This window comes from Anthonomus grandis, chromosome 4 (genome assembly GCF_022605725.1).
Source record: "Anthonomus grandis grandis chromosome 4, icAntGran1.3, whole genome shotgun sequence".
Taxonomy (NCBI): domain Eukaryota; kingdom Metazoa; phylum Arthropoda; class Insecta; order Coleoptera; family Curculionidae; genus Anthonomus; species Anthonomus grandis.
This window is the reverse complement of record NC_065549.1, coordinates 39,140,162-39,166,613: the sequence shown is the minus strand read 5'-3', so window position 1 is coordinate 39,166,613 and position 26,452 is coordinate 39,140,162. Positions and strand designations below refer to the sequence as shown.

General features: G+C 33.0%; 1 protein-coding gene across 1 annotated transcript in view; it reads left to right on the top strand.

The window, feature by feature from the left end:
• The window catches only part of LOC126734760 (guanylate cyclase 32E), a 261,555-nt gene that overhangs the window by 53,415 nt on the left and 181,688 nt on the right, over window positions 1-26,452 (top strand). The window contains exons 2-3 of the mRNA XM_050438480.1: window positions 571-832; window positions 9,535-9,752. Of these exons, the coding sequence (XP_050294437.1) occupies window positions 583-832; window positions 9,535-9,752 (468 nt within the window). The 5' untranslated portion in view covers window positions 571-582. The remainder of the gene's footprint in view (window positions 1-570; window positions 833-9,534; window positions 9,753-26,452) is intronic.

Genomic DNA, 26,452 nt, shown 5'->3' with positions numbered 1-26,452 from the left:
GCAAATATTTGAAAAAAAATATTCTTAAATACTAATTACTTACAAAGCCATTTGTTTAGTCAAATATATTGTAAATATAGCAAGCAAAAAATAAATGAAAATATTTACCACTTAAAGCAATATAGTAATAATTATAGTAACCAAGTAATAAGCAGGTATATTATCAATAGCCTGGAAAACAACTTTGGTACCAAGTACCACTTGTTGTTGAATAACGTAATTAAACTATTACTAATTGTTTAATTACGTTATTCAAATCTCATGGTTAATATTCTTTTACCTCTGGATGGTCCAGTTAGCACATTGTTTGCATCGAAATTTCAGAAAGTTTATATTCACTTAATATTGTTTCTGTTTTGCATCTTTAAATCACTCTAAATTACACATGAAACAATTATTATTAGTTAAGACCAGTGACCCAAAAAATCTGCATAAGTTAATTCGATATCGTGGGCTCGAAAAAAAGCTTTTTACTTTTCGCCAATTATAAATTAAATATTTTTAACGTTTAAAAAATCTCATTATCTATACAGCCTTCAATATGTTATAAAACATTATCTTTTGTTTTAGTATCGCAAAACTATGGACCACCTAAGTTTATGCCTATTAAGTCTAACGTTGACGTTGACCAACAATGAAAAACTAGAGTACAATGCTACTTGTGAAATGTTGGTAGCTCAAAGGACGTCCGCGTCAAATCTATACTTTGATACTCCTAAGGACAGTAATAAAAGTGACGTAGTTACTATAGGCTTCTTGGGTTCCTATGGGCAGGCCCAGGTACTTTTGGGAGCTTTGCCCCTGGCTGTAGATGCTGTTAATAATGATGGTGGTAAGTTTTTCCTAATTATAGTAAATTAAATGCAAACATGAATATAAAAAATATGATTTATAGGGCTACTTGGGTCATTATTATTAAGTTCTTAAGTCACTCAGACGCCTTCGTCTTCAATGGTAGCAAATATAACTCTTAAATATCCGCACATATTCAAAGCCAAAATAAAACCAAAATGGCCAAAATAACGGAAGGTAGAAAAATATAAAATTAAAATAAATCAATACAAAACTGAAGCCTTTTATTTAAAAAAAAACATGAATGTGGACAAAAAAACACTCGATGCGTAAAATACTACACTACGTGTACCTAATGTGTACGCGTAAAATAAATCAGTTGAGTATTTTTGTGCATCGAGTATTTTAATTCACACCTAATAAATAAGTGAAAAGTATAGGGTGTGAATTGGATGTTAGTCAATTCGATATTGATGAGAAATAAATAATCATAAACTGAAATTAATCAGACTTAGAAGTTGCTGAGCTGAAAAGAACTGCTTAAGAGGGACTGCGATACGACGGAAAATAAAGAGGACCTATAGGAGCGGTTTTGTAACGTATTACTTGAAGAAGGCGATAATCTTGAAATGACCTGGACTACATAGTTTCTGCTGGTGCAAGTTGAAGCGATATTGGTTAAATTGTATAAAGTCTGGAAGCTAAATTAAATCTAAGCCAACCTGGAAGTGAAGTTGCAAGAAAATTCTTCCAATTTGAAAGATAATTGATGGAAGATACTACAAAAATCAAACAAAATTATAAGAAGAAATTCTTTTACTGATGGAAGATAGGATCCAGGAAGTTCAAAACAGAATCGCAACATTTAACGTCAACACTATCGATGAGCTGACCTATAGACCTTTCAACTGTGGACCACAAGAACGAAGTTTGTGCCAATACGGAATCTGTTGGGCCGACGCACCCTAAACCTCCTGAGGGTACGACATCTCGGAATATTTATCAGCATTACTTTGAGCCGAGTGTAAAAGAATAACGTTAATCACCGAAGGAGAATGTGACTGCCCTTACATTGTCTCTAAGTGTAGATGCTACCATTCTGCAAAGAATATCTCCCGAAGAGAAAGAAGTCTATGACCATCCGGTGAGACATTCGAAGATGTATCATGTTCAGACACACCTGGAATATATTTACCACACTTAAAAAATCGGTACCAGAAATCAGGGTAGTCCTTGCAAGAACTTAAAGCTGATATTGCACATATGGTTCGACTGGCATATCCAGATATCCAGCAAAGGGTTATGGAATGTTTGGCAGTTCAAGCATTCCTGCATGGACTCCGCGATGATAAAAGAAGGTAGGCCTTTCTACCAGTACATCCACAGCAAGCTAACAGATGCACTGACATGAGCCCTTAAATTTAAAGCTGCAAAAAACAGGAACAACGGCCATGCTCGTATTCGGCCAGTGATTCCATGAAAGGATGAGTTTGAGGAATCGATCAAACGAATGATTAGGAAGGCGATTGGAGGACTAGCCGCCGGTACCGGAAGTTGGAGCCTTGGAAATGTGGCAAAAGAGCTCACATAAGGAGACACTGGTAAAAGGCACTAGTTTTACTCCTGCGAATCAGGAAAATTGAAAAAGGTCGATGGGAAGGCACAATCGTCGACCTGTATTTAGCAAGCCACTATAGCAACAGTCTATTCACGTTGGTATAGTGATGGACACGCATTGACAAAACGATGCGTATGTGGATGGATGGAACCGTACTGTGCGGCTGGATACAGCTGCCACAAAAACAATAATAAGAGCCGACATAGTACAACCTATAGCTAAGGTTTGGCGATCAAAGTTGCGTCTACGAACAGCAACGGGAGATCAAGCAAATGTCTTTGGCAAAATAAACGTCACGTTTATTATAGGCACATTGGAACATCGTGGGATAATGACTGAGATTGAGGATGAAGTAGTCATTGGAACGGACATAATAGACAACAAGGGCTTTGAGTTAGGTCTTAAGGAGGGAAGCCAGAGACTATGAGAATGTTTTATATTATTACAGAAGGTGAGATAGTCATGTTTGAACATGCAATGTGTGGCGAGTCTGTTGGTCGAGGGATATCAGGGGAGAGAGCATACCCTTGTACGTTCTGGAAGGAGTAAGTAACTGTGAATATAATGAATGTCAATCATTATCCCATGTTATTAAAAAAGTAATGATGTTATTAAATACGACTTGCGGCCATGGAAATTAACTAGGAAGCCTTTAAAAAAGCCGATGAATAAATATTAGATGAGCTGGTATCGTCGAGAGGTACCGGTCTAAGGCCAGGCCAAAGAAGGAGCCTAAGGCATTTGGTTCATAGATATCGAAATGTTTTTAAGGACCTGCGTAGTCCAGTACAAAATTAATACGGTTGCTAGCTGATACCAAAGTGATGGAGCACTTCTACAAGTACTTTTATAAGGAAGTTCTGGCTACGAACTGATGGTGCAGCTTTAAAATGGTTCCTTCAGTTTAAAGATCCGCAGGGTCAAGAGGCAAGCAAATGCTACAGGAGCTTGAATTTAAGACTGATCCCCGAGTAGAAAGAATCTGTGAAAATGTCCTATCAAGAAGACCCTGTCCGTAGGTATGCAATCATTATTAGCGGGCTTAGGAGAAAGATACTCAGTTGTTAGGAGTCACCATCGTTGATGATACTTGGCAAAACGGGGATCGTATAAGAGATCAAGAGGAAGATCCCGATACCCGGTTAGTCCTAACCTAAATAAAGGAAGGTAAGAAGTTGCCATGTATTTTTTCAATATCAAGTCATATAGACATATTGGGTACAATGGTCTAAGTTTGAAAAATGCACTCTTGAGACGAAAAATAGTTGACCATGACGGCAACGAGAAAAAAAGGCAAATTTTTGTGCCTAAATGTTGGATTCCAAAGTTGCTAGAGGAAATCCATGTCCAGTATATTAGGAAAACATCTTGGAGTAACAAAGACCCTGGCAAAAGTTAGTTAAAAATTTGACTGGGTGAATAGCAAGGTAAGAGTAAGGTGTAAGGGACTGGTGCAAGAAATGAGTTGTATGTACGGAAAGTAATGGACCGCAGAGAAAGCAGAAAGCTTTAATGCGGCAGTAGATCGTGGGAAATCGCTGTGAAAGGATTACTATTGACGTTGCTGGCAGTGATTCAGAAGCAGAGAATAAATACATTGTGGTCGTAATCGACTACTTCAGCAACTTCAAATTCAAATTCAGAACATTTTACTTATCATATATATAATTACATCCTTGTAGTGTAACTAGATAATAAAGATTCGATCACTGATGAACGCAAACAATACAGCGGTTACATGAATAGAAACGTATCATCCATTTTTCTCTAAGAGACCAAACGAAAACAAAACAAAGGTAAAAACACAAAGTCGGGTTACATGAAACCTATGACATAAGGCACTGACGGACTATGCCTAAATTCAGTTAATAAACATAGAACACAAAATATAAATATTTATAACAAAAGATCACATTAGATCAAAATTATAGCAAAAAAAAGAAACAATAAGTTCTTAGTTCTACAGCAAGAGGTCGAAAATTAGTATTAAAAAATATAGTGTCAAAAAAAGTATTTCCGATGGCGGAGATGTATGCCCGCATAAGCACCCAACGAGGTTACTCTAAGTATTACTGAAAAAAAAAATATATTGCAGATAATATAAAAAAAATGAAAGCAACAGACCGATCAGGGGATAAAGGAGTTTGACAAATGTTTTAGTTAGGTACCCATGTACTAACATTGTTCAGCAACATAGCAACATAGTTTTGATGTATTTTGGGAATTTATCCTGCTTGTTACTCCTTTTGGTAATTTATTTCAGTAGTGAGATGGATTCGGAGGATTTTTGATAAGAAGCAGATTTATGTTTGGCTACTTTAAAGTTTGACATATTTCGAGTATTATTTTAGTTGTGGCAAAAAGTGTTGAAAAGATTTTTTAAATATGTTGGTTAGCCTGTTGATTTAGCCAAAAGTAAATCGTCACTTACGGTGTCAAACTTCTTACTAAACTCCAATAAGACTAGAAAGGTTTTTCTCATTATTATCTTGAGCAGATCTTATTTCATTTATAATCTTTACTAATGTTGTTATTGCACTATAATGCTGGCGAAAACAGACAGACTGACAATTAGGAATAATTTGAAATGCATTTATATATTCAGAAATTTGACAGTATATCTGTTTTTCTAGAATTTTTTACATGGCAGAAAGACTGCTAATAGGGAGCAGATCGTTTAAAGCCTTGGAGTAGAAAGTTTTAGTATTAATTTTATAATTGCTTTCTTCCATACTTCCGGAAATACTCCTTTTAAAAGACAAGTGTTAAAAAAATAATTAATTAAAAGAAAACATTAATTTAAAAGAAAAAATTGGTTGACCTGACTAGTTAGTTTATAACTTGAAAAGTTAACGAGTTTTACAACTAATTATAAAATGATTTGGCAAAAAATAAAGATCTAATCTTAAAAAATCTGTTTATTTATTGTTTTAAAGCATTTGCACATTTGTATTGGTAGCACTGATAGTTAAATCGGTTGAGCGGTGACAGATGGTTACAGGGTAGTTTAAAGCGGTTTAAAACCGGATCAACCACTTATTTAAATCGATTTAAGCTAAACCGGTTTACGATTGCTAAAGCTGTTTACGGGTGTTTATACATGCGAATTATGTTAAACCGATTTCCACTAAACCACTTTAAGGTGCTCGTATAAACGTGGCAATTGACAACTAATCTTAAGACAGCCTTGTTTTTTATTTAAATAATATATTTTTTTATTAAATCATGGTCCAACAATTCAAAAATTAAATCTAAGACTGTCATTATTTAAAAAAGTGTGTGCGTTTTAGAAGTTAGTTTTATCGTTTGAAACTGTATTGTTTTTACTAAGAATTACTCAACATATCTATATTTGTCTCCCAATAAAGTTATGTGATCATAACTGAAAATAATACTTCGCAATATAGTTTCTAAATTCCCAAAAAAATAATCATAGGTCGAAGCGTCTACTATCCCTAACACCTTAATAAAAGAGGGATTTACTGATTTGGTGTAATTTTGGAGCTACATTCAGACCAAGTTTAAATCCAGCTTGTTCCCGAATTTGTAAGATGCTTGGAATCAAGAAAACGAGAACTACTGCATTACACCCGCGGTCAGATGGCGTGGTGGAATAAATGAATAGAACTATTAATCGGCATTTGGTCAAAGTAGTCTCTAGCCAGCAAAGCGGCTGGGATAACCTTCTTCCTTTCTTTCCTGCTGACTTATCGACCAGTCAATCATAAAACCACAAGAGAGTCGCCGGCTGGAATAGTGATGGCAAGAGAATTCCGTCTCTCATGCGATGTGAAATTTGGATGCTCGCAGGAACCAATGTTATTGGGGAGAACTGCATCAGTGAGCTGCGTAGAAGAATGGATATTATTCATATGACTATGTGTGCGCATTTCCACTCAAGATGCCAGCGGTCAGATAAAAGACGCATTAGATATCGACGCCAAAGATCAACAGTGACTTGATTGGGCTAAATGATCTAAGGGACGGAGGTCTGTGACCGAACTTCAAATCCTGGGATGAGCCATATAAAGTGCTGAAAGTCAACGATGTTCTTTACAGAATACAAAAACCGCCCAGGGCTAAAGCTCGAGTCATGTACTTTAATGCTGAGATGCGGCAAATTCAACCAAAGTCAAATTTGACATGCGATTCATTCATGGCCCATCATTCTAATGGCCGAAAGAATCGGTATAAAGTGACCCGTGAGGTACAGCAAGATCTGTTTACTGCTCCAGGGGAGTAGGCTTTGGCACATTGTGTAGCTAAGGGCTTACAAATATCTGGAGGAAAAGCTGAGGTTTTTAATACAATTTTCGAAAAAATTTTAAAGCAACGTCGGTCTATCCCCAGAGTCAAACAAACATTCAAGAGAACCGATAAAGAGACAGGTACAAAGGTTTTTTGCCAATTTACTAAAAAGGCGTCACATCAGAAGGCAACCTATAATGACGTTTGAAACGGTTTGCGTTCTCTAAATGAATTGCCCAGGATCTGAGAAGCCTAGTAATTCTGAAACTCGCATGCGGACTCGATAACCTGGACTAGAGGATTGCTTGATTCCTGAACCATGCTCTGTCGAGTAAATAAGGAGCCATCGCTGTCAGGGTGCAAGTTAAAGTTAGAATATTGGCGCGATTTTTGAAATTGACCTTAATGGTAGTAAATAAATACAGTGTCAATAAATATTTCTAGTAGTTTTCAATGTTTAGTGTGTACGTGTAAAATAAATCAGTTGACTTTTTTAGGGCATCAAGTATTTTCATTCACATCTAACGAACGGATAAAAACGCTGGAATATTACGTAAAAACTTTTCATTTTCATTTGCTTTTATAAAATTCGATTCTTCGCCATTTCAATAGTGCAGCGTGCTGTAATACAACAAATCTTCATTTCTCCAACCTGTATAATTGTCAAAGCGTCAATTCGATGTTTTATTATAAAAGTTGACACTTATAACTAATTGAAATTTATATTTTTCGAATTTATTTAATCTGTTTTCCAATAAATTGCTCCAAATTAAACATTGTCATGGGGATCTCAATATCCTACAATAATATATTGAAATTTTTTTTTAATTTTTGGCCTGCTAATATATTTAAAAGAAAGAAAAATTTAACAATATCGATTTTATTCTTTTTTTAACTTTATTTTAGGAGACAATAAAAGACACTTTTTCTTCAACACTTTTTTATATCCGACGTTTCGTTCTCAAAAAACCATCATCGATTTTATTTTTTTTATATGACCAGAAATAAAACTGCACTCTATATTTCAGTATCGCATTTTTCAATACAAATTCAACGACGAGTCACATTTTTTTGTTATTTATTAATATTGTAACTATTGAGTTTATCTTATTTTTGATGCCAGTTTTATGAATAGATGCAACTCCATTACGCAAGTGCGTACTTGTAATCGATAAATTGAAAATATATACTTCGCCAAATACTCAGCTGTATGTTTATATCTATATATATTTATTTTTATATGTAGGCTGGGATATTCTCAGTGCTTCCCGACTTCTTAAGTTTAAGCTTTTAGTGTTTATTAAAACATAACTCTCGGTTATATTGAAAAAGTTATATGCACGTGTATCATAAGCAGCCTAGTAACTCTTGGGATTAACTGATACGCGAAAAACATATACATACGTGAAAAAACTAGGCAAAGGCAAAAGTAAAATCATTAACAATGAAATCCTCAGGAGTGTCTTAGGTGAAAGCATCCAACTGAATTTCCTCAGGCAAGCCACTCGGATATAGACTAATACTTTGCACTCCTTTTTTATTATATTGTACACATTTGTGTGCTAAGAGTTTTAAAATTATTTCTATGTTTTGTTTTTTTATATGCTCTACACCAATATTCAAAATAACTGAATATGTACATTTGGCGTTTAATAAATCTTTTTAAATAGCAAATATATTAAATACACCATAATGGGAACAATTAAGACTTTTTAGACGACAATTTAATTCATACCTGGGGGGCTTCGTTTGCTAAGGGCAGATGTCACAGTCTTGCGAAAGTTCACTTTTTTATTCCTTTCGTATCCTGAAAATTGGTTGTATCAAATGCTGCCATAGCGGATGTCAAAACCCCAGCCGTTACTATTTTAGAGATTTACAAAAGATCGGATCTCCAACTATTATTTGGTAAACATAAATCTTATTTGGACATCAGTCTAGATTTACTCATTACAAAAGTTGGATGTCCACAAAATGTTAATACAAAAGGCGGTTGTACTAAGGAGAGTTCATTACGTTCATACTCATGACTGCGTGCAATTAATCCGTATGTCGTGCCACAAAAAACCATTTGTAGTTTGTAAAATGAAATTAAAAGACTTCCTATCTTTTAAAAGCCTTGGTAAATCTACACTTTTGGTAATTGTCGTCAGAAAAACGATGGCAATGGCGAAGAATTTTTGTTATTAAAAGTTGTTCAATTGCAATTTAAAAAAGACCTTCCAGGACTTGTAAACTATATAAAGACCAGCTTTGAGAATACTGTCTTCAAACAAGTAAGCCTTACTAGACAATCTCGAAACCCTTTTTTTCCTGACATGATTCCAGTCTTATCAAGCAACTTGAGACATATTTCAACACAGAAATATCGGCATCTTTTAGATCTTTTGCAATGGACACCAGAGACTTTAAGGGACTAAGGAATTACAGAAACCTTCCTTATGATTAGGACGAAGATAGTGAAGAAGATCCTTAAGTAATAGCGTTTCTTATATTACTGTTTCATTACTCTGCTTGATTAACAAAAATTTATTATAAACAATATTTAAAAAATAATTCATAGGACATCTGACCTATATTTTTCTAAAGTGAAAAAGTCGCATGTCCGTCGCCATTTTTTTCTGCAGTTTGTGTTTACCTTTTTTGTTAAAATTATATTCTTGTTTTATCTTTAAAGAATAAAGTACCAATTTCTACTAAACATGCATTACCTTTTTAAAAAGGCGCCGGTGAATGATTTATAATATACTTTTAATGATGGTTTTTTGGCTGTCTTATAAAATTTTGCTGTTGTGACATCCGAAATTAGTAAACCAAGCCCCAGATATATTTTATAAAATATATTTTTTCTTTCTGAAATAAACGTTCTGTTTTAGGACTTTTGCCCAACAAAAAGTTAACTTACATAGCCGCCAATATTGGGATCCCCTCTAACAAATCTGGCTTCCCAAAGAGCAAACCATCTCCCGTTCAAGCCATTAGAATGATGACCGAAATGAAGGAAAACGGCGCCGTCGCATTCGTAGGTCCTGACGACACTTGTTTTCCAGAAGCTTTAGTCGCGACAGCTTGGAATTTACCAATGATATCTTACGTAAGTACATAAACGGAAAAATGTTTTGGCACCAAATTGTTAAATTTGGCACGTTTCTGCATTTAATAAGTTGCTGAGTTTGTTTTTTAAACGGTTTCTTAGAATTCAGCGAGCGAACAACTTAATTTTATGAATAATTTATAGAAAAAAAAATCATCATAAATGTCTGTTTATTTCAAATATTACGTAAAATGCATGAGTCTAACAGACGGCGAGAACTAGTAGAGCTATTCAATCTAACCGTCCAACAAAATATTTTCAGAAAATAATATTTTTAACTTAAATTAAACGACAAAAAATTAATAAAAAAGTAGTACCAGGTAAAGATAAAATATTAGAAAAGTAAAGTACTTTAGTTTTACATAAGTTTGCGAACAAATAGTGTTTTTAATTTTATGTTTAATGTTGGATAGAGATCTTAATGCACTAGAGAGAGCATTAAAAGTTTTAACCACACTGTAGATAAAAGATTTTGTAAACTTAGGAGTCTTGGGTTTAGGAATGACAAGGCTATTGCATTTACGTGTATGTCGCTTATGGGTAGTAGCGTAGAACATAAGTTTGTTAAAAAAATATGTGGGAGTTCTTGAGAATACACATTTGTAAGTATGAGTAGAGAGATACAGTAAATATCTCTCTTCTAGACTCAACCACTTAGATCCTTCAAATTTTCTACCATTGTAACAAAATTTAAGGCAAAAATTCTAAGCCTTGTGCAAACTCTTCTCTTCTTTTTGATTAAGTGCAGGCCAGTAGAGTATCTATTGCAATCAGAAAAAGATAAAACTAAAGAATCGCATAACCTTATCTTAATATTGATGGAAAGAGTATCTTTGTTTATGTATAATAGTTCTAATTTTAAGTAGGCACAGTACTTTTAAGTAAAGGAAACAAATGATTTTCAGCGTAATGTGAGCTTTGTCGCAGAGTCGTTTACATCTAGGTTTAGGTTAGGTTTGTCGTGAGTGGGACACCTTGTGTCCCTCCACTGCAGCCGGAGATCTATTGTGGATCACGTATATAGCGTGTTTATTTGAAAACTTCCCACCACGGATTTATCGAAGACCACTGTTTAAAAAAAAACGCCGAAATACGTCAAAAGGTTTGTCAAGGGGGACAACTTTCTAACCTAAAATTACTTCACCCCTTCATCCAAACTTTCAGGTTGGGGAGTAAACACAATAGATTTCAAATGGCCCCATAGAAAAAAGTCTTACGGCGATCTAACAGGCCATTCTATAGGCTCCATTCGCCCTATCCATTTATCTGGAAACTCGTCGTCTAGCCATTGCCGAACGAGAAGAACATAGTGAGGAGGAGCGCCGTCTTGCTGGAAATATATTTTAGCCTCATCAAGTATAGGGTTTCTATCATCATCAATTGGGTTTTCAATGGATTCAGTGATAAGCGGATTGATGGTATTTTCCAACATATCTAAATAAATGTCTCCATTTAAATTTCCGTTAATAAATAATGGCCCAATCACTTTATTTCCTAAAATGCCTGCCCATACATTAATTTTTTGAGGGTACTGGGTATGCCCTTCTACAAATGCATGAGGATTTTCATTGCTCCAATATCTACAGTTATGCTTATTAACAAATCCATTTAAGTAAAATGTGCATTCATTGCTAAATCAGATATTCTTTACACGAATAGTATTATGATTAATCGCTTCAGTCATTTTTTCACAAAACTCAACTCGCCTATCGAAATCGTCTTCGGTTAACTCTTGCAATATTTTCATTTTGAATGGATGAAATTTATAAAGTTTGGTAACTGTGTGAACAGAGCCTAATGAAATACCAGTGGCAGCAACAATTTTGCGTAATGAAGTATTAGGATTTATTGCAAATTGACCCAAAACTTAAAGTTGAGCGGCTTCATCCAAAATTCGGCGATGATCACGTTTTTTATTTGCAACAGATCCAGTTTCAGTAAACTTAGTCCAAAAGTCAAAAGGTCCAAAGATCTAAGTCCAAAGGTCCAAAACATACCTATGCGAAGTTATCTTCTCCGGATGTGTGGCGTTGAACGTGACGGCAGTTTGCCGAGCACATTGATTTTGAGCACCATAAATTAGAATAATTTCCACTCTTTCGGCTAGTGTGTAAACCATTTTGGAAGTAAAATTATCAATTCAACAAATAAATTTTCACTATTCCAAAACTGTTACAAATGTAACTGACGGCAAAATAAATTCTTTATTTTTCTTAGCAACTATAAATAACTAAGCAGGTATAACATTAAATACAGGTCGCCCAGGATATCTGTGTTGATGAAAAGAATGCGGAAAAAAATTCAGGTTGTTATTTAATTTTTTCCACGTCTAATCTTCGGAATTGCTGTTTATGTTGGTAGTTTCCGTTTTAAATTATAAACGAATTGTAAATTTGGCAAATCCTAACGGGCAACATTTTGAACACTTATTGAAATAAAAACTGATATTTTCATGTTTTTGTTTTCGATCTGAACAAATTAAAATAAACAAAGATTTTCCTAATTTTCTCGAAAACGAATCGACCGATTTAAAAAAAATGAAACGTCAAAATAAAAGACTTCGAAAGACCTTTTAAACAAGCTATTACTCGATACCCCTTGCCATTTAAAATTTTTAAGGGGATGACCCTGTGGGGCAGAGGGTAATAGGAGAGTAACAGTAGTAATTTCAGGTTAGAAAGTTGTCCCCCTTCACAAACCTTTTGACGTATTTCGGCGTTTTTTTTTTCAGTGGTTTTCGATAAACCCGTGGTGGGAGGATTTAAATATTATAATTACAAGCAAATGCAATACACGCCTTACCGCCCCTAAAATCACAGCAAAAAACAACAAGGAGCGGAAAAAAGAGGTCTGTGTTTCGATAATAAAACGGCGACTTTATAATTCTAGTCTTAAAGGACGTTTAACTGTATCAAAACCGCTACTGAAGGATGTTAATAACAAGAAAAGACTTGAGTGGGCCCAATCATACAAAGAATGGACCATTGATGACTGGAAGAAAGTTCTCTGGAGTGACGAGTCGAAATTCGAGGTTTTTGGAATGAAGAGGCGAGTTTTTGTTCGCCGTTATGCCAATGAAAGGGTCGCTGAGAACTGTACGGTGGCCTCAGTTAAACACGGTGGTGGTTCGGTGATGGTGTGCGGTTGTTTCGGAGGATCTGCAGTAGGCGATCTAATTAGAATAGAGGGAATTCTTCGAAAAGAAGGTTACAAAACAATTTTAAGTGACAATGTACTTCCTTCTGGTACTCGAATAATTGGGGAAAACTTCATCTTTCAACATGACAATGACCCCAAGCACACGTCGAAATTGTGCAAACAATATTTAGGTCAATTACAAAGGCAACATCTTCTGAAAGTTATGGTATGGCCCCCACAATCACCGGACCTCAATCCTATCGAATTACTGTGGGATGAACTAGATACAAAAGTGCGAAAATCATGCCCCACGTCAAAAGAAGACTTATGGAGAATAATCCAAGAAGAGTGGCACAAGATACCTTAGGAAACTTTGGACAAATTAATTAGAAGACTCCCGAAACTCTGTGAAGCTGTTATTAAAAATCGAGGCGGACATGTAGATGAATCCAAAATTTGATTTTCTTAAATTTAATTAATTGAAAAATGTATTGTTTATATTCATTTTGTTATAAATAAACCGTTTCATAAGAATAACTGATGGGTTTATTATTTTTAGTTATAACTTTAAAATAGTCATATGTGGGCAAATACTTTTGAGCGGTAGTGTAGATATAAATAGGCAAATAAAAGCAGATTTTTAAGTGATATTTAAAAGCATTCTAATTTTTCAAAAGGTGACAGCAGACAATAGATATTTAGAAAGAAACTTATTTATATATGCACCTAGCTCATAAATGTTCCTCTTAGAACTAAAAAGTGAATACAAAAGTTAATGATGTTTTTCATGAAACCTCACTTTTCACATGTGACATAAGTAATATTTTTTGACCATATTAATTGTAACACTTATTAGATAGATATTTTGTATGTATTTTGTATGTTAATTCTAATAACGTACAGGTAGCTAGAAAAAAATACGTCCTTAAACTTTCCTTACCTTGTAACCAATTTAATAAATAAAAAAAACAAAATTATAAAATTAACTAAACATCTGTGTTCTTTTCAACATAATTACTTACATAGCATTCCCAACCCGCTATATTATAGCCACTTCGCTTCAAGAATGAACTTCTACTTACAAATAATTACTTACAGCTTTTTCACACTCGTAGAGTATTTAAAAGTTTTAATATCTTAATATAAAAAAAAAACTCTCATAAATCACTGCCCGACGTTAAGGCACAGCTGTTTAATGGATTATCAAATAATATTAAAGCTGGTTTGCTCAATAAATTTTGCGTAGGTGTATGAGAAAACCTTTCTCGCTTTTCGGAGAATAAGCTTGTCGGAGAATGTAGCATGTGGAGAAAGAACATTTAATTTATTTTATAATATATAGGACTGGATTCTCATAACATAATAATAAAAAACTTGTAATTTGGGACCTAAATTCTCATTGCACTTTGATGCAGAATTACTAAAATTATGATTTTTCTATATATAAATTGTTAAACTTTGTAAAAAGTAACGTAAACTGTTGTAAACCACTTGCATGAAAAAAGCGAGGTTAAGAAAAATTAAACAACTGAAATGGAAAAAATGAATAAGAGGAAAATCAAAAAGTTAAGTACTTAGCTCTTAAATAGTACTTTTGATCCTTTTAAAAAGAAAATGAAGAAAAATACGGATAAGATATCAATTCAAATCTGTTTAGTTCAGATATGTTTGAAGCAGTGAATAGATTCACTGGAATTAAAATTAAGTAACAAGATCAAGATTCAAAAAAAGTCATTCAGAAGGTACTTACAGCTATGAAGGTTGAGCTAAAAAGGTCAGTATTAGAGAACTAAAGGGAATAAAATTAAAAGAATATGATCTGGGAGGCGAAAATAAGAGTAACAATTTAAGTATTCTAAAAAGGTTATAAATAACTCCTAGAACCTGTTTAAGAAAAATTATTGATTATGCCATTAAGCACAAACAACGTTATTTATTAGCCCGCATAACCTCCTGTAGTAAAAAAAGGCCCAGCCTTAAAGAGGTTGCCGTTGCCAATTTGTTTAGGTATAAGAGTTTAGGTATAGGACATGGTACATGAAATGTACTTAGAATTTGATGTAGAACCTAAATCTAAAATAAAAAATAAATGTTTAGATTTAAAAAAATTACGTTGATGACCGTAACTTATTTTTGGGCCACCCTGTATACATAAAATTATAGTAAGAAAACCCGCAGTTAAAAATAAAAATCGACATGTCCGAGCGTTTTTTTTTTTGAACATACCCCTGAATTTTAAATGAATTTATTCCAACCTTTACGTTCGCACTGTATATTTTTATTTCTGAGATGCTTTAGTGATAATATGTACTTAAATGCTCCAGTGTCTTTATATATTATCTAAATTGTTTACATATTACATTATTTTTGCCTGTATTTGAATAGCTTATAAAAATGGAAGAATTACATTTTTTCTTCAAAATGGACGCCTAGCCAGGGTATGCTTTTAAGCTGCTATAATAACTTAAATAAGTATCAAAAGCTATGTCGTAGGACAAAAGGCTTAAAAAAATGCCAGTGGGTTTTAAAAAAAGCTAAAACAGGGCTAACTAGCATCTTCCAGGACTTATAAGCCATTTTTAATAACCAATTAGCTGGCAAAGTCTGGGCGAATTTCAATAAATGGCTTTTAGCCATTTAGTAGGATCTATTGGCATTATTTATTACTATGCGGGATTTCTTGAGTCTTCTTTATTGCAATTCAGTTTGCGTTTGGTTTTGGTGGTTCTAGTTATTGTGAAAATAAAAGTGTGTTTTTTTATCGTTCAAATTGCATACATGGCTGTATTTAGGTACATAAAAAGGTATTGACTTTTTAAAGTTAAAAAAAAGCTTCAACAATAAAGGTAATTTATGTTTAGATTTATATTCTTTATAAATTTTGAATTTTTTACTAGTAAATTTAATAAATACAAAAATATAATACATATAAAAAGCAGATTTTTAAATATTTAAAACTTAAAAATTGTATAGTATTGGACTTCATATTTTGGTATGTTTTTGGTTACTGTGAGCAATCATACCTATACTTTAATCCTTGTATTAACACTACATTTTTGTCTTTGTAATAGTATTTTAGATTGAATTAAGTTGATTAGGTACTGGAAAACCTATTGGATCAAACTGTAACCTAAGCAATATTTTATTTTAAAAAATGCCATGTAAAGTGGTCCAAACTATAGAACGGGGAACTATATGTATATCAGCAGTCCGCTCCAAAAGATAAATGGAAATCATTCTCCTGTATAGTAAAAAGACTTCAAAGTTCAAAAATTCAGAGCTTCAAAGCTTCAGAGCTTTTTTGTTCAGAGCTTCAAAGTACACTATTTCATTCTGTTTAGTTAAAAACCATCTATTTTCATCACCACCGCCAAGACAAAACCCTTAAAAAAAATCTTTTTAAAGATAGTTGTAGTTTCACCTGGTTTAATACTATTACGAAGAAAAGGATCATCCGTCACATTTTTTAAACATGGATAGGTAGGCATTTCTTTATTTTCCGAAAGATCAAAACTTTGCTTTTTACTCAGCCGGTTTGCTATTTGAGCCAACGGGTTATTGCCATTTCTTATCATGTTTTTAATTTCATATAATTTTGATTCAAAAGGATAGGCGGAAAATTTTGTTAAATTTCCCAGCACTTTAACGTCATCTATCAAATGTGTTACATTATGGATGTTACTTGTAATAAAGTATTCACCGTATATACTTGAATAACAATAAACAAAGCGGTCTAATAATGCTTCAGCGACATGAAGATATTCTGAGTAAAAATCTGTAGAGCAAATTGTTATAGCGCAAAATAAACCAAGAAAGTGTTCATAAACATGAGGTGCTAGTACATCTCTTAAAATAGTAATTCCGATATACAAAAGAAAACTTTTATACTCCAATTCTTTCCAGTAGGACAAAACATCAAGCCCTCTAGTCGCTCTATGAAGCTCTTTGGGTAATTTTATATTTAGCATCTGCTTCGATACACTTTCCGTTACTTTTGCAGGCCATTTTAAGGATTTATTTTTATAAGTACCATCACGCCAACCTAATATTAAAAATAATGTTAGAACGGCCCAGTACAAGCATTAACATACATATCTATAAAAACATCATTACCTGTTAACAATCGTTTCATTACTTCCAAATCTATCAAATGATGAGAGTCAGCTACTGGAAAACAATCTATTATGTTAATTAGAAGTTTCAAGATCACAGAGTCAGTTTTATGATGGTATGTATCTGTCTTCAAGCGAAATTGTTCATCAGTTCTTTTTGAAAATTTCTTATTGGGATAGTAATTAGTGTGCGTTATATGGGAGTACTCTCCAACAATGGTACACTTTTGGCATCCATGTTGAGAATTGCTACACCTAAAATTAAACAATATTAAGCATAGATAAACCATGGAACGTCTAAAATGAATGTTAATTTTAGAGGCAACACAGATATATCTGAAAATTGTAGAGTAAACATCGGAGTTACCTTTTCGGAGTGTTGCAAACTAATTTTTTTTTTACGTTATAATCTACCAAAATTGTCAATATTTTATTTGTCATATTTACCTGACCAGTTGTAATTCGTTGGAAATTTCGCTTCACTTTTCTTTTAAAATTACCACTTTTTACAATTTTGTCCCTGTATTCTAAGAATAAATGACGTAGGATTTAATAGTCGCGACCGTCCGCAAACTGTGTTTTATTGTGACTAGTTGGTTAAACCTTATCCCATAAAGTTATCTTATTATCCATATGACTTTTAGCAAGTCCTTTAGGTGGTAAAAAATGCTATATTTTCCGGAATAGGCCGTATAAAGTGCCAAATAGTTAGGCAATTGATTCAAGACAATATGGTTCTGAATAGGTAATTTTAATGCTAAAATCGTTCTATATTAGAATTTTGATTGCCAAATTAATGCTGAAATATAACCTCTTCATAACAACATTATTGTTGACACTTGACTAGAACTAATTAGATTTTTAATTTACCTAAGGTTCCTAGTTCCTATTAGCACAAAATTTAACCTAAATAGTTCCATCAAGCAAGCCAATAACTATTGCAGAAACTTGGTGCGGCTAAAAGGCAACTTTAAAAACCAACTGCTTGAGAAAATGTTACTTGAGATATATACCCAAATGATGATCTAACATAATACCATAGGCTAACGAGAGATTTGTCTGGTTATTCTATGGTAGTACTTAATCGCTCATGAGGATTAATTGCTAACCTCATCAAAGTATCTTCCTTTTGAATTAATGGGGTTACAAGTTCTAGCAATTCCGTATAGGAATTTTCATCCATACGAAGATAGTTTCTGTAATCATCAGGTTTCAGTCGTAATTCATTTATGAGATAAGTGTGGGAAGTAACGTGTCGATTTATTAACCACTGTTTGGCCCATTTAGAATGCTTGCGTTTTTTTTTGTATGTTCTTTAGGTAACAAAGCTATTGCCAGCCCTATTAACGTAAGATAGTTGTCTGAAATCATGTCTAGTTCCCGCTAAGAACGTTTTTAAAAAACTGAACAAAGCCGTTGGATAATAAGTAATGTGTATACATTAGCTGGGGGTACAGGTTTAGCCTTCCGGATTGTAAACTGAAAGGCCTGCCTTCCGGTAAACAGTATCGTCCTTAAGATCCACGATATCTACAGGGCTTTTCAGAATATCGGGCTAAATCTAAAAATTAGGTTTTTAAAAAACCTGCAATATTGTCGCCATCTCGAATTCGATTTTAATAAGATTTAGTAGTTTTGGGTTACCTACTATGACCAATCGATTGAAGTTAAATATGTTTTTCTAGACATTTTAGATTTTTTGCAACCATAGTCAATTTTATTATTTCTTATGGACACCATATTGCATTTATACATTGTTCAATAGCACATAAAAAAGCCTCTTCAACCATGTATAAACAACCCTATCTTAATATGGTGGAAAGCATAAATTTATTCAAAAATAAAACATTTTTTCACCTGTGAAAACCAATGTCGGGATTGTTGTCATAGCGATGTTTCGGTCTGTCAACACTTTTAAGCTTTTAAAATAATTGTGATATTTTGAAAGTTATTGACCATTGTAATAGGTATGACATTTTAAATAATTATTTTTTGGTATATTTTCTTAAGATTTATGTTAATTAAGTGTTAATACCGAAAACTACCAAATTTTATTCGCTATATACAACTTTTTCCCCACTTAACCAGAGCTATATCCCTTATCGTTTACGAAATTTCCTTGTATATCATTTTATCTGGGATACCCTGTATACTATAGTAGCATATTCTGTAAACTTCGGTATAAATAAGAATGGTAGGCAGAATACAGGGTGATTTTTAACCTATGCGCATAAACTTGGGAAATGATAGCTGATGAGTAATAATGAGTAATAGTGAAAAAAAAATGTAGTAAAATATTTTTAGTTTTGGAGATATCCATATTTTTTTAAATAAAAAACGCGTATTTCTTAACGTGTTTAATTTAAACTAATTTAAGGCAACCGTTCGAAGTTGTTTCCATTATTTTCGATACAAACTTGAGCTCGTCGAATCCATGAAGACGTACATGCACGGGCCAAACCAGGCTGTAGGCGAATTGCGCCACTGGCAGCGTTTATGCGATGTCGTAGCTCTTGCTCAGTATCAACTTCGTTTACATACACCATTGTTTTCATATGGCCCCACAAATAAAAGTCTAATAGATTAAGGTCAGGCGAGCGAGGGGGCCACCCAATTGGACCATCACGGCCTATCCATCGTCCGGGAAACACACGATCTAAATGTTGTCGCACTGGTCGTGAAAAATGTGGTGGAGCACCATCATGAAGAAACCACATGTTCTGCCTAACGTTGAGATTCACATTTTCAAGGAGCACTAGTAAATTGTTGCGCAAAAATTCTAAATACCGAGCACCAGTCAATATGTTCTCCGTGTAATATGCGGATTTTCCAAAGCCCAGTAATGAGTGTTATGAAAGTTGAAAATTCCATTGCGTGTAAAATTTGCCTCGTCCGTAACTAAAATGTTCATGGTAAAGTTTGGGCTTAACTGTTGGTGATGTAACAACCACTCACAAAAGTGTACTCGAAGCGGCAAATCTCTTGGAAGTAGGGCTTGTACCCTCTGCACATGAAACGGGTACGGCAACACGTACCTTAAAATTTGTACTTGTAGATTGCGATATTCCAAATCGCGCTGCAATTGTCCTAGTGCTCATTCCAGATTGTTCTTCAATAACTTCTAAAAGATCCTCCTCCAGATTTAGAATGTGCCTAGGTCTAATAGCTCCTCCATCTTGTCCAGGCTGCGGCCGTAAATTGCCAGTTTTTCTACCCCGCTGAATAACACATAAGAAAGCCCCACGTCTCAGGTGATATCTTCGGGGAAATCTTTGGGCATACAGATCAGCTGTTGCCACTGCATTCTGATGCGTTTCTCCGTAAACTAAAACCATGTCAAGTTCTTCGTTTGTAAAAATGTGCGCCATTACATTTGACGCTTTTATTTTGTTCGTGTGAAAATAACGATCGAAAACGATCACAGCCACCAATAAACTAAGTACTGCTAAAGAATCCAAATAACAAATTCCAAAAATTATGACTTGTTTACTATCAGTTCAATAAACAAAATAAGTTCGTCTGATACACGTTCTGTTGACATTTGTTTAACTTTATTTCGAAAACCGAAAATATTTTACTACATTTTTTTCTCATTATTACTCATTATTGATTTTCATCTACCATTTCCCAAGTTTATGCGCATAGGTTGAAAATCACCCTGTATACACATAATCAAATAATTAAAACATAATTTGGTTTTAAGGGCGTTAATGATTACATTGCTCATTTAACGGTAGATATACAAAATTTGTTTACAAAAAAATTAATATTTATCCGTTTTATTTTGGATATATTTAGTGCTTACGATAATGTTAAGCTTTAAAGATTGGTTGATAAAATGTTGACATTTAATATTTTTAGATTCTTTGTTACAAATAAATATCTTTATCAATAAGATAATTTCTCTAGACTGTTAGATACATTACTTGGACCCTAGATTAACCGGTCAAGGACTGCACCGACGAGGGTCGCCATTTACTCCCTTTATTTTCAATGTGTACATAACGTATCTACATAATATTATTCAAAAGGTTAATGGCAAAAGGCCTTTGTTACATGAATATTAATACCAGCATTCTTAAGGAATACTTATTTAATAATGGATATTTCACAATTTAAATACGAAAAATCATTTTTACCCGAGATAGCGAGAAGCTTATCCAAATACATTCCCTTTCTTCTCAAAACATGGCATGGAAAGACCAGATATTACTAAGGCTACGGTTACAGTGCAAGCGATTTCGCGTGAATTGCCTTTGCGCAAAATCCAACGAATTCACGCGAAAAATTAGTGGTTTCCTGGTATTTATAAAATTCGCGCGATTAAAATCAATTTCATAAGTTTTAATTATTAAAGCACAGGTCATGAACGTCATTAATTTAAAGTTTTATATCGAAGAAGGATTTTATCTAGCGCTGAAAATTCAGTATTGAAATTAATTATATTTAACAAAAGAAATAGGAGGTTCTGGGTCAACGAAATATACGCAAATCATTATTTAAGCGAATACAACCAGATTTTCGAAGAGTCTAAATTGCAACCGATAAAGTTCTTTGAATATTAACGAATGAGTAATAACACGTATTCTTATACAGATCGTGTTTTCGTTCGTTCCTTATAGGAAACCGCATAGAGGCGAAATTTTGCAATGTCGCGCATGTACGAGTGCCTGCGACAGAGACTGGCGGCTAGTGACAAGTTTTCCACTTTGGCTTTCGCATTGTACGTTTGCGCATAAATCTGGTGAACCATACCCTAACATTTTTGTTGTTGTTTTGAAGTTTTTGTATGGTAATTTTTGTAAACCTGAATCCTTATATAAAGTTTTAGAGAGCGGGTATACTTCACACTAAAAAATAAATAAGCGCCTTGACTATGCTATTTATATTTTAATGAAGTTTGTCAGGGACAAGCTATTTAATCTTTAATTGTCTTAAATAAGGGAAAAATTTCCAACAAATTAAAAGAATTAAGAATTAGACATAAAACCAGTGAAACCTTAAATGTGTCTTCAGTAATAGTAAATAAAAATGGCTGGATTATACCATCATCGTCCACAAATGATCTATATCAAATTGAAGAACGGCAGATAGATTGTAACTGCAAATTGGTGTGTAATCAGTGTCAAAATAAATGTATTCATAGGTATACCTGTTCATGCTTGGATTCTTCAATCAAATGGAACATGTGCAAATACATACGTCATACACCTTCTATGCAGGTTTTTAAAATCTCAAAATGTTAATGGGACTGGTAATCAGGATTATCAGGAAACGGGGCAGTATTATGGTAGGTAACTATATGTATTATCTGAAAAATAAAACCTGAAATTTTTAAATTCATTAATGGCAAGTTAGTTTTAATGATTTTCTTTCATTATACGTATAAGAGGATTCAAATATTAATGAATTTAAAAACTTGCCCGTTCAAGCAATTCTTCAACCTTATATTTAAATGTCAATCATATTTTTATCATCATGTTAGTTTTTCTTGTACAAGGTATTCTGAATGTTTTTGGGTTGGTTTGGTGTAATGGTGTTGTGCAAAAACCATTTTGGTTATAACAATGTTGGTGTTAGTAGTACAACATATTGTTAGTGATGTGAGTAAAATTGGTTATAAACATTAGATGATCATAATCTTTTAAAATAAACCATGTCATACTTAAATTCAACCTTTTTCAACCAGTTTTAAAAAATGAAAAGCTTTGAAAATGAGATTTTTTTACTTACATAATAATATTTGACATTAACCTCAAAAGGTCTTAAAGAGTTAAGTTAGGAAAGTGAAATCCGTTTTTCTCTATCTTTAACAGTATCAGCTTTAGAACCCTCAAAGCTATAAAAATTCCATTTTCAACACCCTGTATTTCAAAACAGTTGCATTAAAGTATGATATGTGATATATTAAAATTCTTGGAATTTTATAATAAATACTTGGTATTTTATACAAATAATATACAGGGTGTTCCATTTAAAAAAGTATAACATTTTAATGCCAGACTTTTTGTGAACACCCTGTATATGTCAAAATATGTTATATATTTTATTTTTTACCTATTTTACACCTACAAAAAAGAAATTTTTCACCTGTAAAAATAGAGCCACAATAATTGAGGGTAGTACTTTATACGAAGTTACCCGGTACAATAGAGGTTTATCAAACTTAAATAGCCTTTATATTCCATAAGCCATTTATTTCACTTGATAAGAATGATACAGGTTAAATAATATACTGCTTACTTACTTATCAACCGCAAGATATTTTAGGTACCTTTATTAATGGTAATTTGATGGTAATATACCTATAGGTATTGCTTAAAAAATAAAGAAGATCATTAAGTACGACAAACCTTTTACTATTTATTAGTTAGTAGATTTATTGGATTGGATTAAATTATGAGTCTGGCTTTTATTCTTCTTGAAACAACTTAGATTTCTAAGTTTTGTTTTGTAGATGATGATAAACCCGAATTGATGATTGACGAAAACGAAAACGTTAATGAGGAAAAACCAATAATCAATGCATTATCGAAGAAAAAGGCAAACCAAATTGAAAATTTTAAAAATGACAAAGAGAAATTAAAACTGGAAATATCAGAAACTATTAACAGTCTTAAAAGTTATGAAGAATTGGATATAGCAACACAAACATTAGTTTCCCTTGTGCCCAAAATAAGAGCATTCAGAGATTTAAGGAATAAACAAAATAGCAAAATAAATAAAAATGTCATACCTCATAATAAGAAGATTGCTCAATAACGACGAATGTTTAAGAAGAAAAAAAAACATGTAGGAGGCTCAAAAAAAGACGGGATAACGAAACCGGATAGCGAAGAAGTCAATAAAATTTCACTAAATATGCTACTTCGAGAATAATTTAGCTGTTTATTTTGATATGTTATTAAATCTATATAACATAAAATTTGATTTTATTAATCAGATAAAAGTAGTTTTATTTTTATCTTTTCTTTAATAAAATTAAGTTAAAAAGAGCACTTAACATATTACATTTTTATCTGTCAAAATAATGTTTATTCTCGAACTAAAAGAAAATGTAACGAAAGGCATTAATTTAAAACGTATTTTAAGCGCTAAAATATTAAAACGCTTAAAACAATTATATTTCCAAAATCTTAATAAAAATCTTAAAGTTCAATTTTCCAATAGTATGGGTTAACTAAAATTAATCCAATGTAATATTTTTACTGACATACCAATACCCTATTAGGGTATATATATTTAAAATCATTTATTGCGATTTTAGACTTCGACTTCAAGTTTCAGCGCATTTTTTTAATAAACTAAAATACACCTGGTGTATAGTGTGAATATAAACTAAAAATAAAAAGTTCTAAATTCTTACCTCTCCTTTAGTCCTATGCACGTTATTTAAGTATATTTCTCTATTTAAATATTGCGCCAAATGTTAACGCATGCGCGCAATGTGAAAGCCAAAGTGGAAAACTTGTCGCTAGCCGCCAGTGCGACAGAGCACCGCCCCGGCCGGCCCGAGGACGGGATTAGTAAACATCTGACTTTCGTGGGAGTTGCGTCGCTTGGCGACAAAATGTCCCAAAATATTAGGCGAAAATCCAGGCATTTTAAAAATATTTATTTTAATGCGGGTTTTACAGACATGACAATGTGTAAAACCCGCATAGAATTGTAATCTTAAAATGTTTAATATGCTGAAAAAATAAAATATCAACTCTGATAAAAATATAATAAAAAATCAGAAATAAAACTCTAATAAACAAACTTAACAACATATCATTTTTTAAATAAAAGGCTCAAATAAACAAAAAACAGACAAAAAACATTTTAGCATAATAGCTCAACACAGTTCTACTGAGCTTTTCCTAAACTAAGTTTGTAGATTGCAACTTCTATTACAACTTCTAATTCAAACTTTTTCTTCCTTCTACTATACTTTGCAGTAGGCATTATCGATCTTTATTTCTCATAACATAACCCAGGTATTCTAGTTTTCTTTCTTTAATGATGGACATGGCTTCTAGATCTTCTTTCATTCTCCTTAACATTTTTTATGTGATGATTCTATGCTATACAATACAACAGAAAAGACATAGCATCTTAAGTGCCTTAGTTTTGTTTCAAGAGATATGTTGTGACTTTTGAAGATGGCACTCACTTTGTGAAATACCGTCCTTGCTTTTCTTAGACGATATTTTATTTCTTATGCATTATCCCATTGTATATTTATGATGGTGCCAAGGTTGCAATATTTTTGAACACGTTTAATTTGAGTTCTGTCGACATATAGGGGATTTCCATTTACATCTCTTTTGTCCATGATCATTGGTTTCATTTTTTTTACATTGATATTGAGACATCAGATATGGTTCATTAACTTCTTTGCAGTGCTTCCAAGCTTTCCATCTTCTATCAACATGGCAACTTCAGCGTATTAAATATTATTCAGACTGATTCCGTTCAAAAGGGCTTACTACCTTTTTCTACTTCGTTAAGGGCTTCGTCACATCCCCGTCTGACCACACGTTGTATTTTCACATGCTGTCCGATTCCAGTAGAGATTTGAAATTAAGCTGATATATTTATCATTTATTATCACTTTTTAATAATCGATTAGATATTCGTTTACATGACAGTTAACGTCCCTGCATCTCTAGATTAGGACTTGATTTCCAAAGAGTGCCTCTTGCATTCCGACTGCATTTGTAAAACCAAATTGGTCTTCGGATATCTATTCTCCGCATTTGTTGTAAATTCTTTTGTAGATTATTTTAAGAATCAATTTTAGCATATGACTCATTAAATTGATGGTTCAAAATTCCTCGCACTTTTTTGCTCCAGGTTTCTTGGGCAACGCTATAAATTCTGATTGTAGCCATTTTCCGAGGATATTTCCAGAGTTATAGATTTTGTTGAAAATGTCGGTAATTTAGGCTATTTCTTCATCAACTTCATTAACGTTAATTTTTAAGTTTCATATCTCTATCTCAGTCTAAAGTGTTGTAAGTATGCGGCGTTAACTTTACAGTGTTACTATTTTGCCAAGAGTTTGCAGACGGTAGCTCAGAATTATTGGAGGCTTGGGATTGTTCGAAGGTTCACTTATGACTGGCTATTAAAGAATCTAAACTTGATTATAACTATTAAATAAGAGGGCGCCACTTAGTTTTTTTTTTTTATAAATGAGAGAAAACTAAGAAAAAAGACTTGGTATATAGGTTTCAATTAACAATTAAATGACCCTGGATAAAGTAGATTTAAAGAGGCAACAAAAAAAATATCTTAACAATACAACCAAATTATATTTACATCAAAGATATGTATACACCTCATTTTCTAATCTGTTAAATTTTAATAATTTATTATGAATTAAAATATGAATAATGTTGATATGATTTAATAAAATAAGTTCGTCAAAAGTAACATTTAAATTATGATTAAGCTACTAGGTAG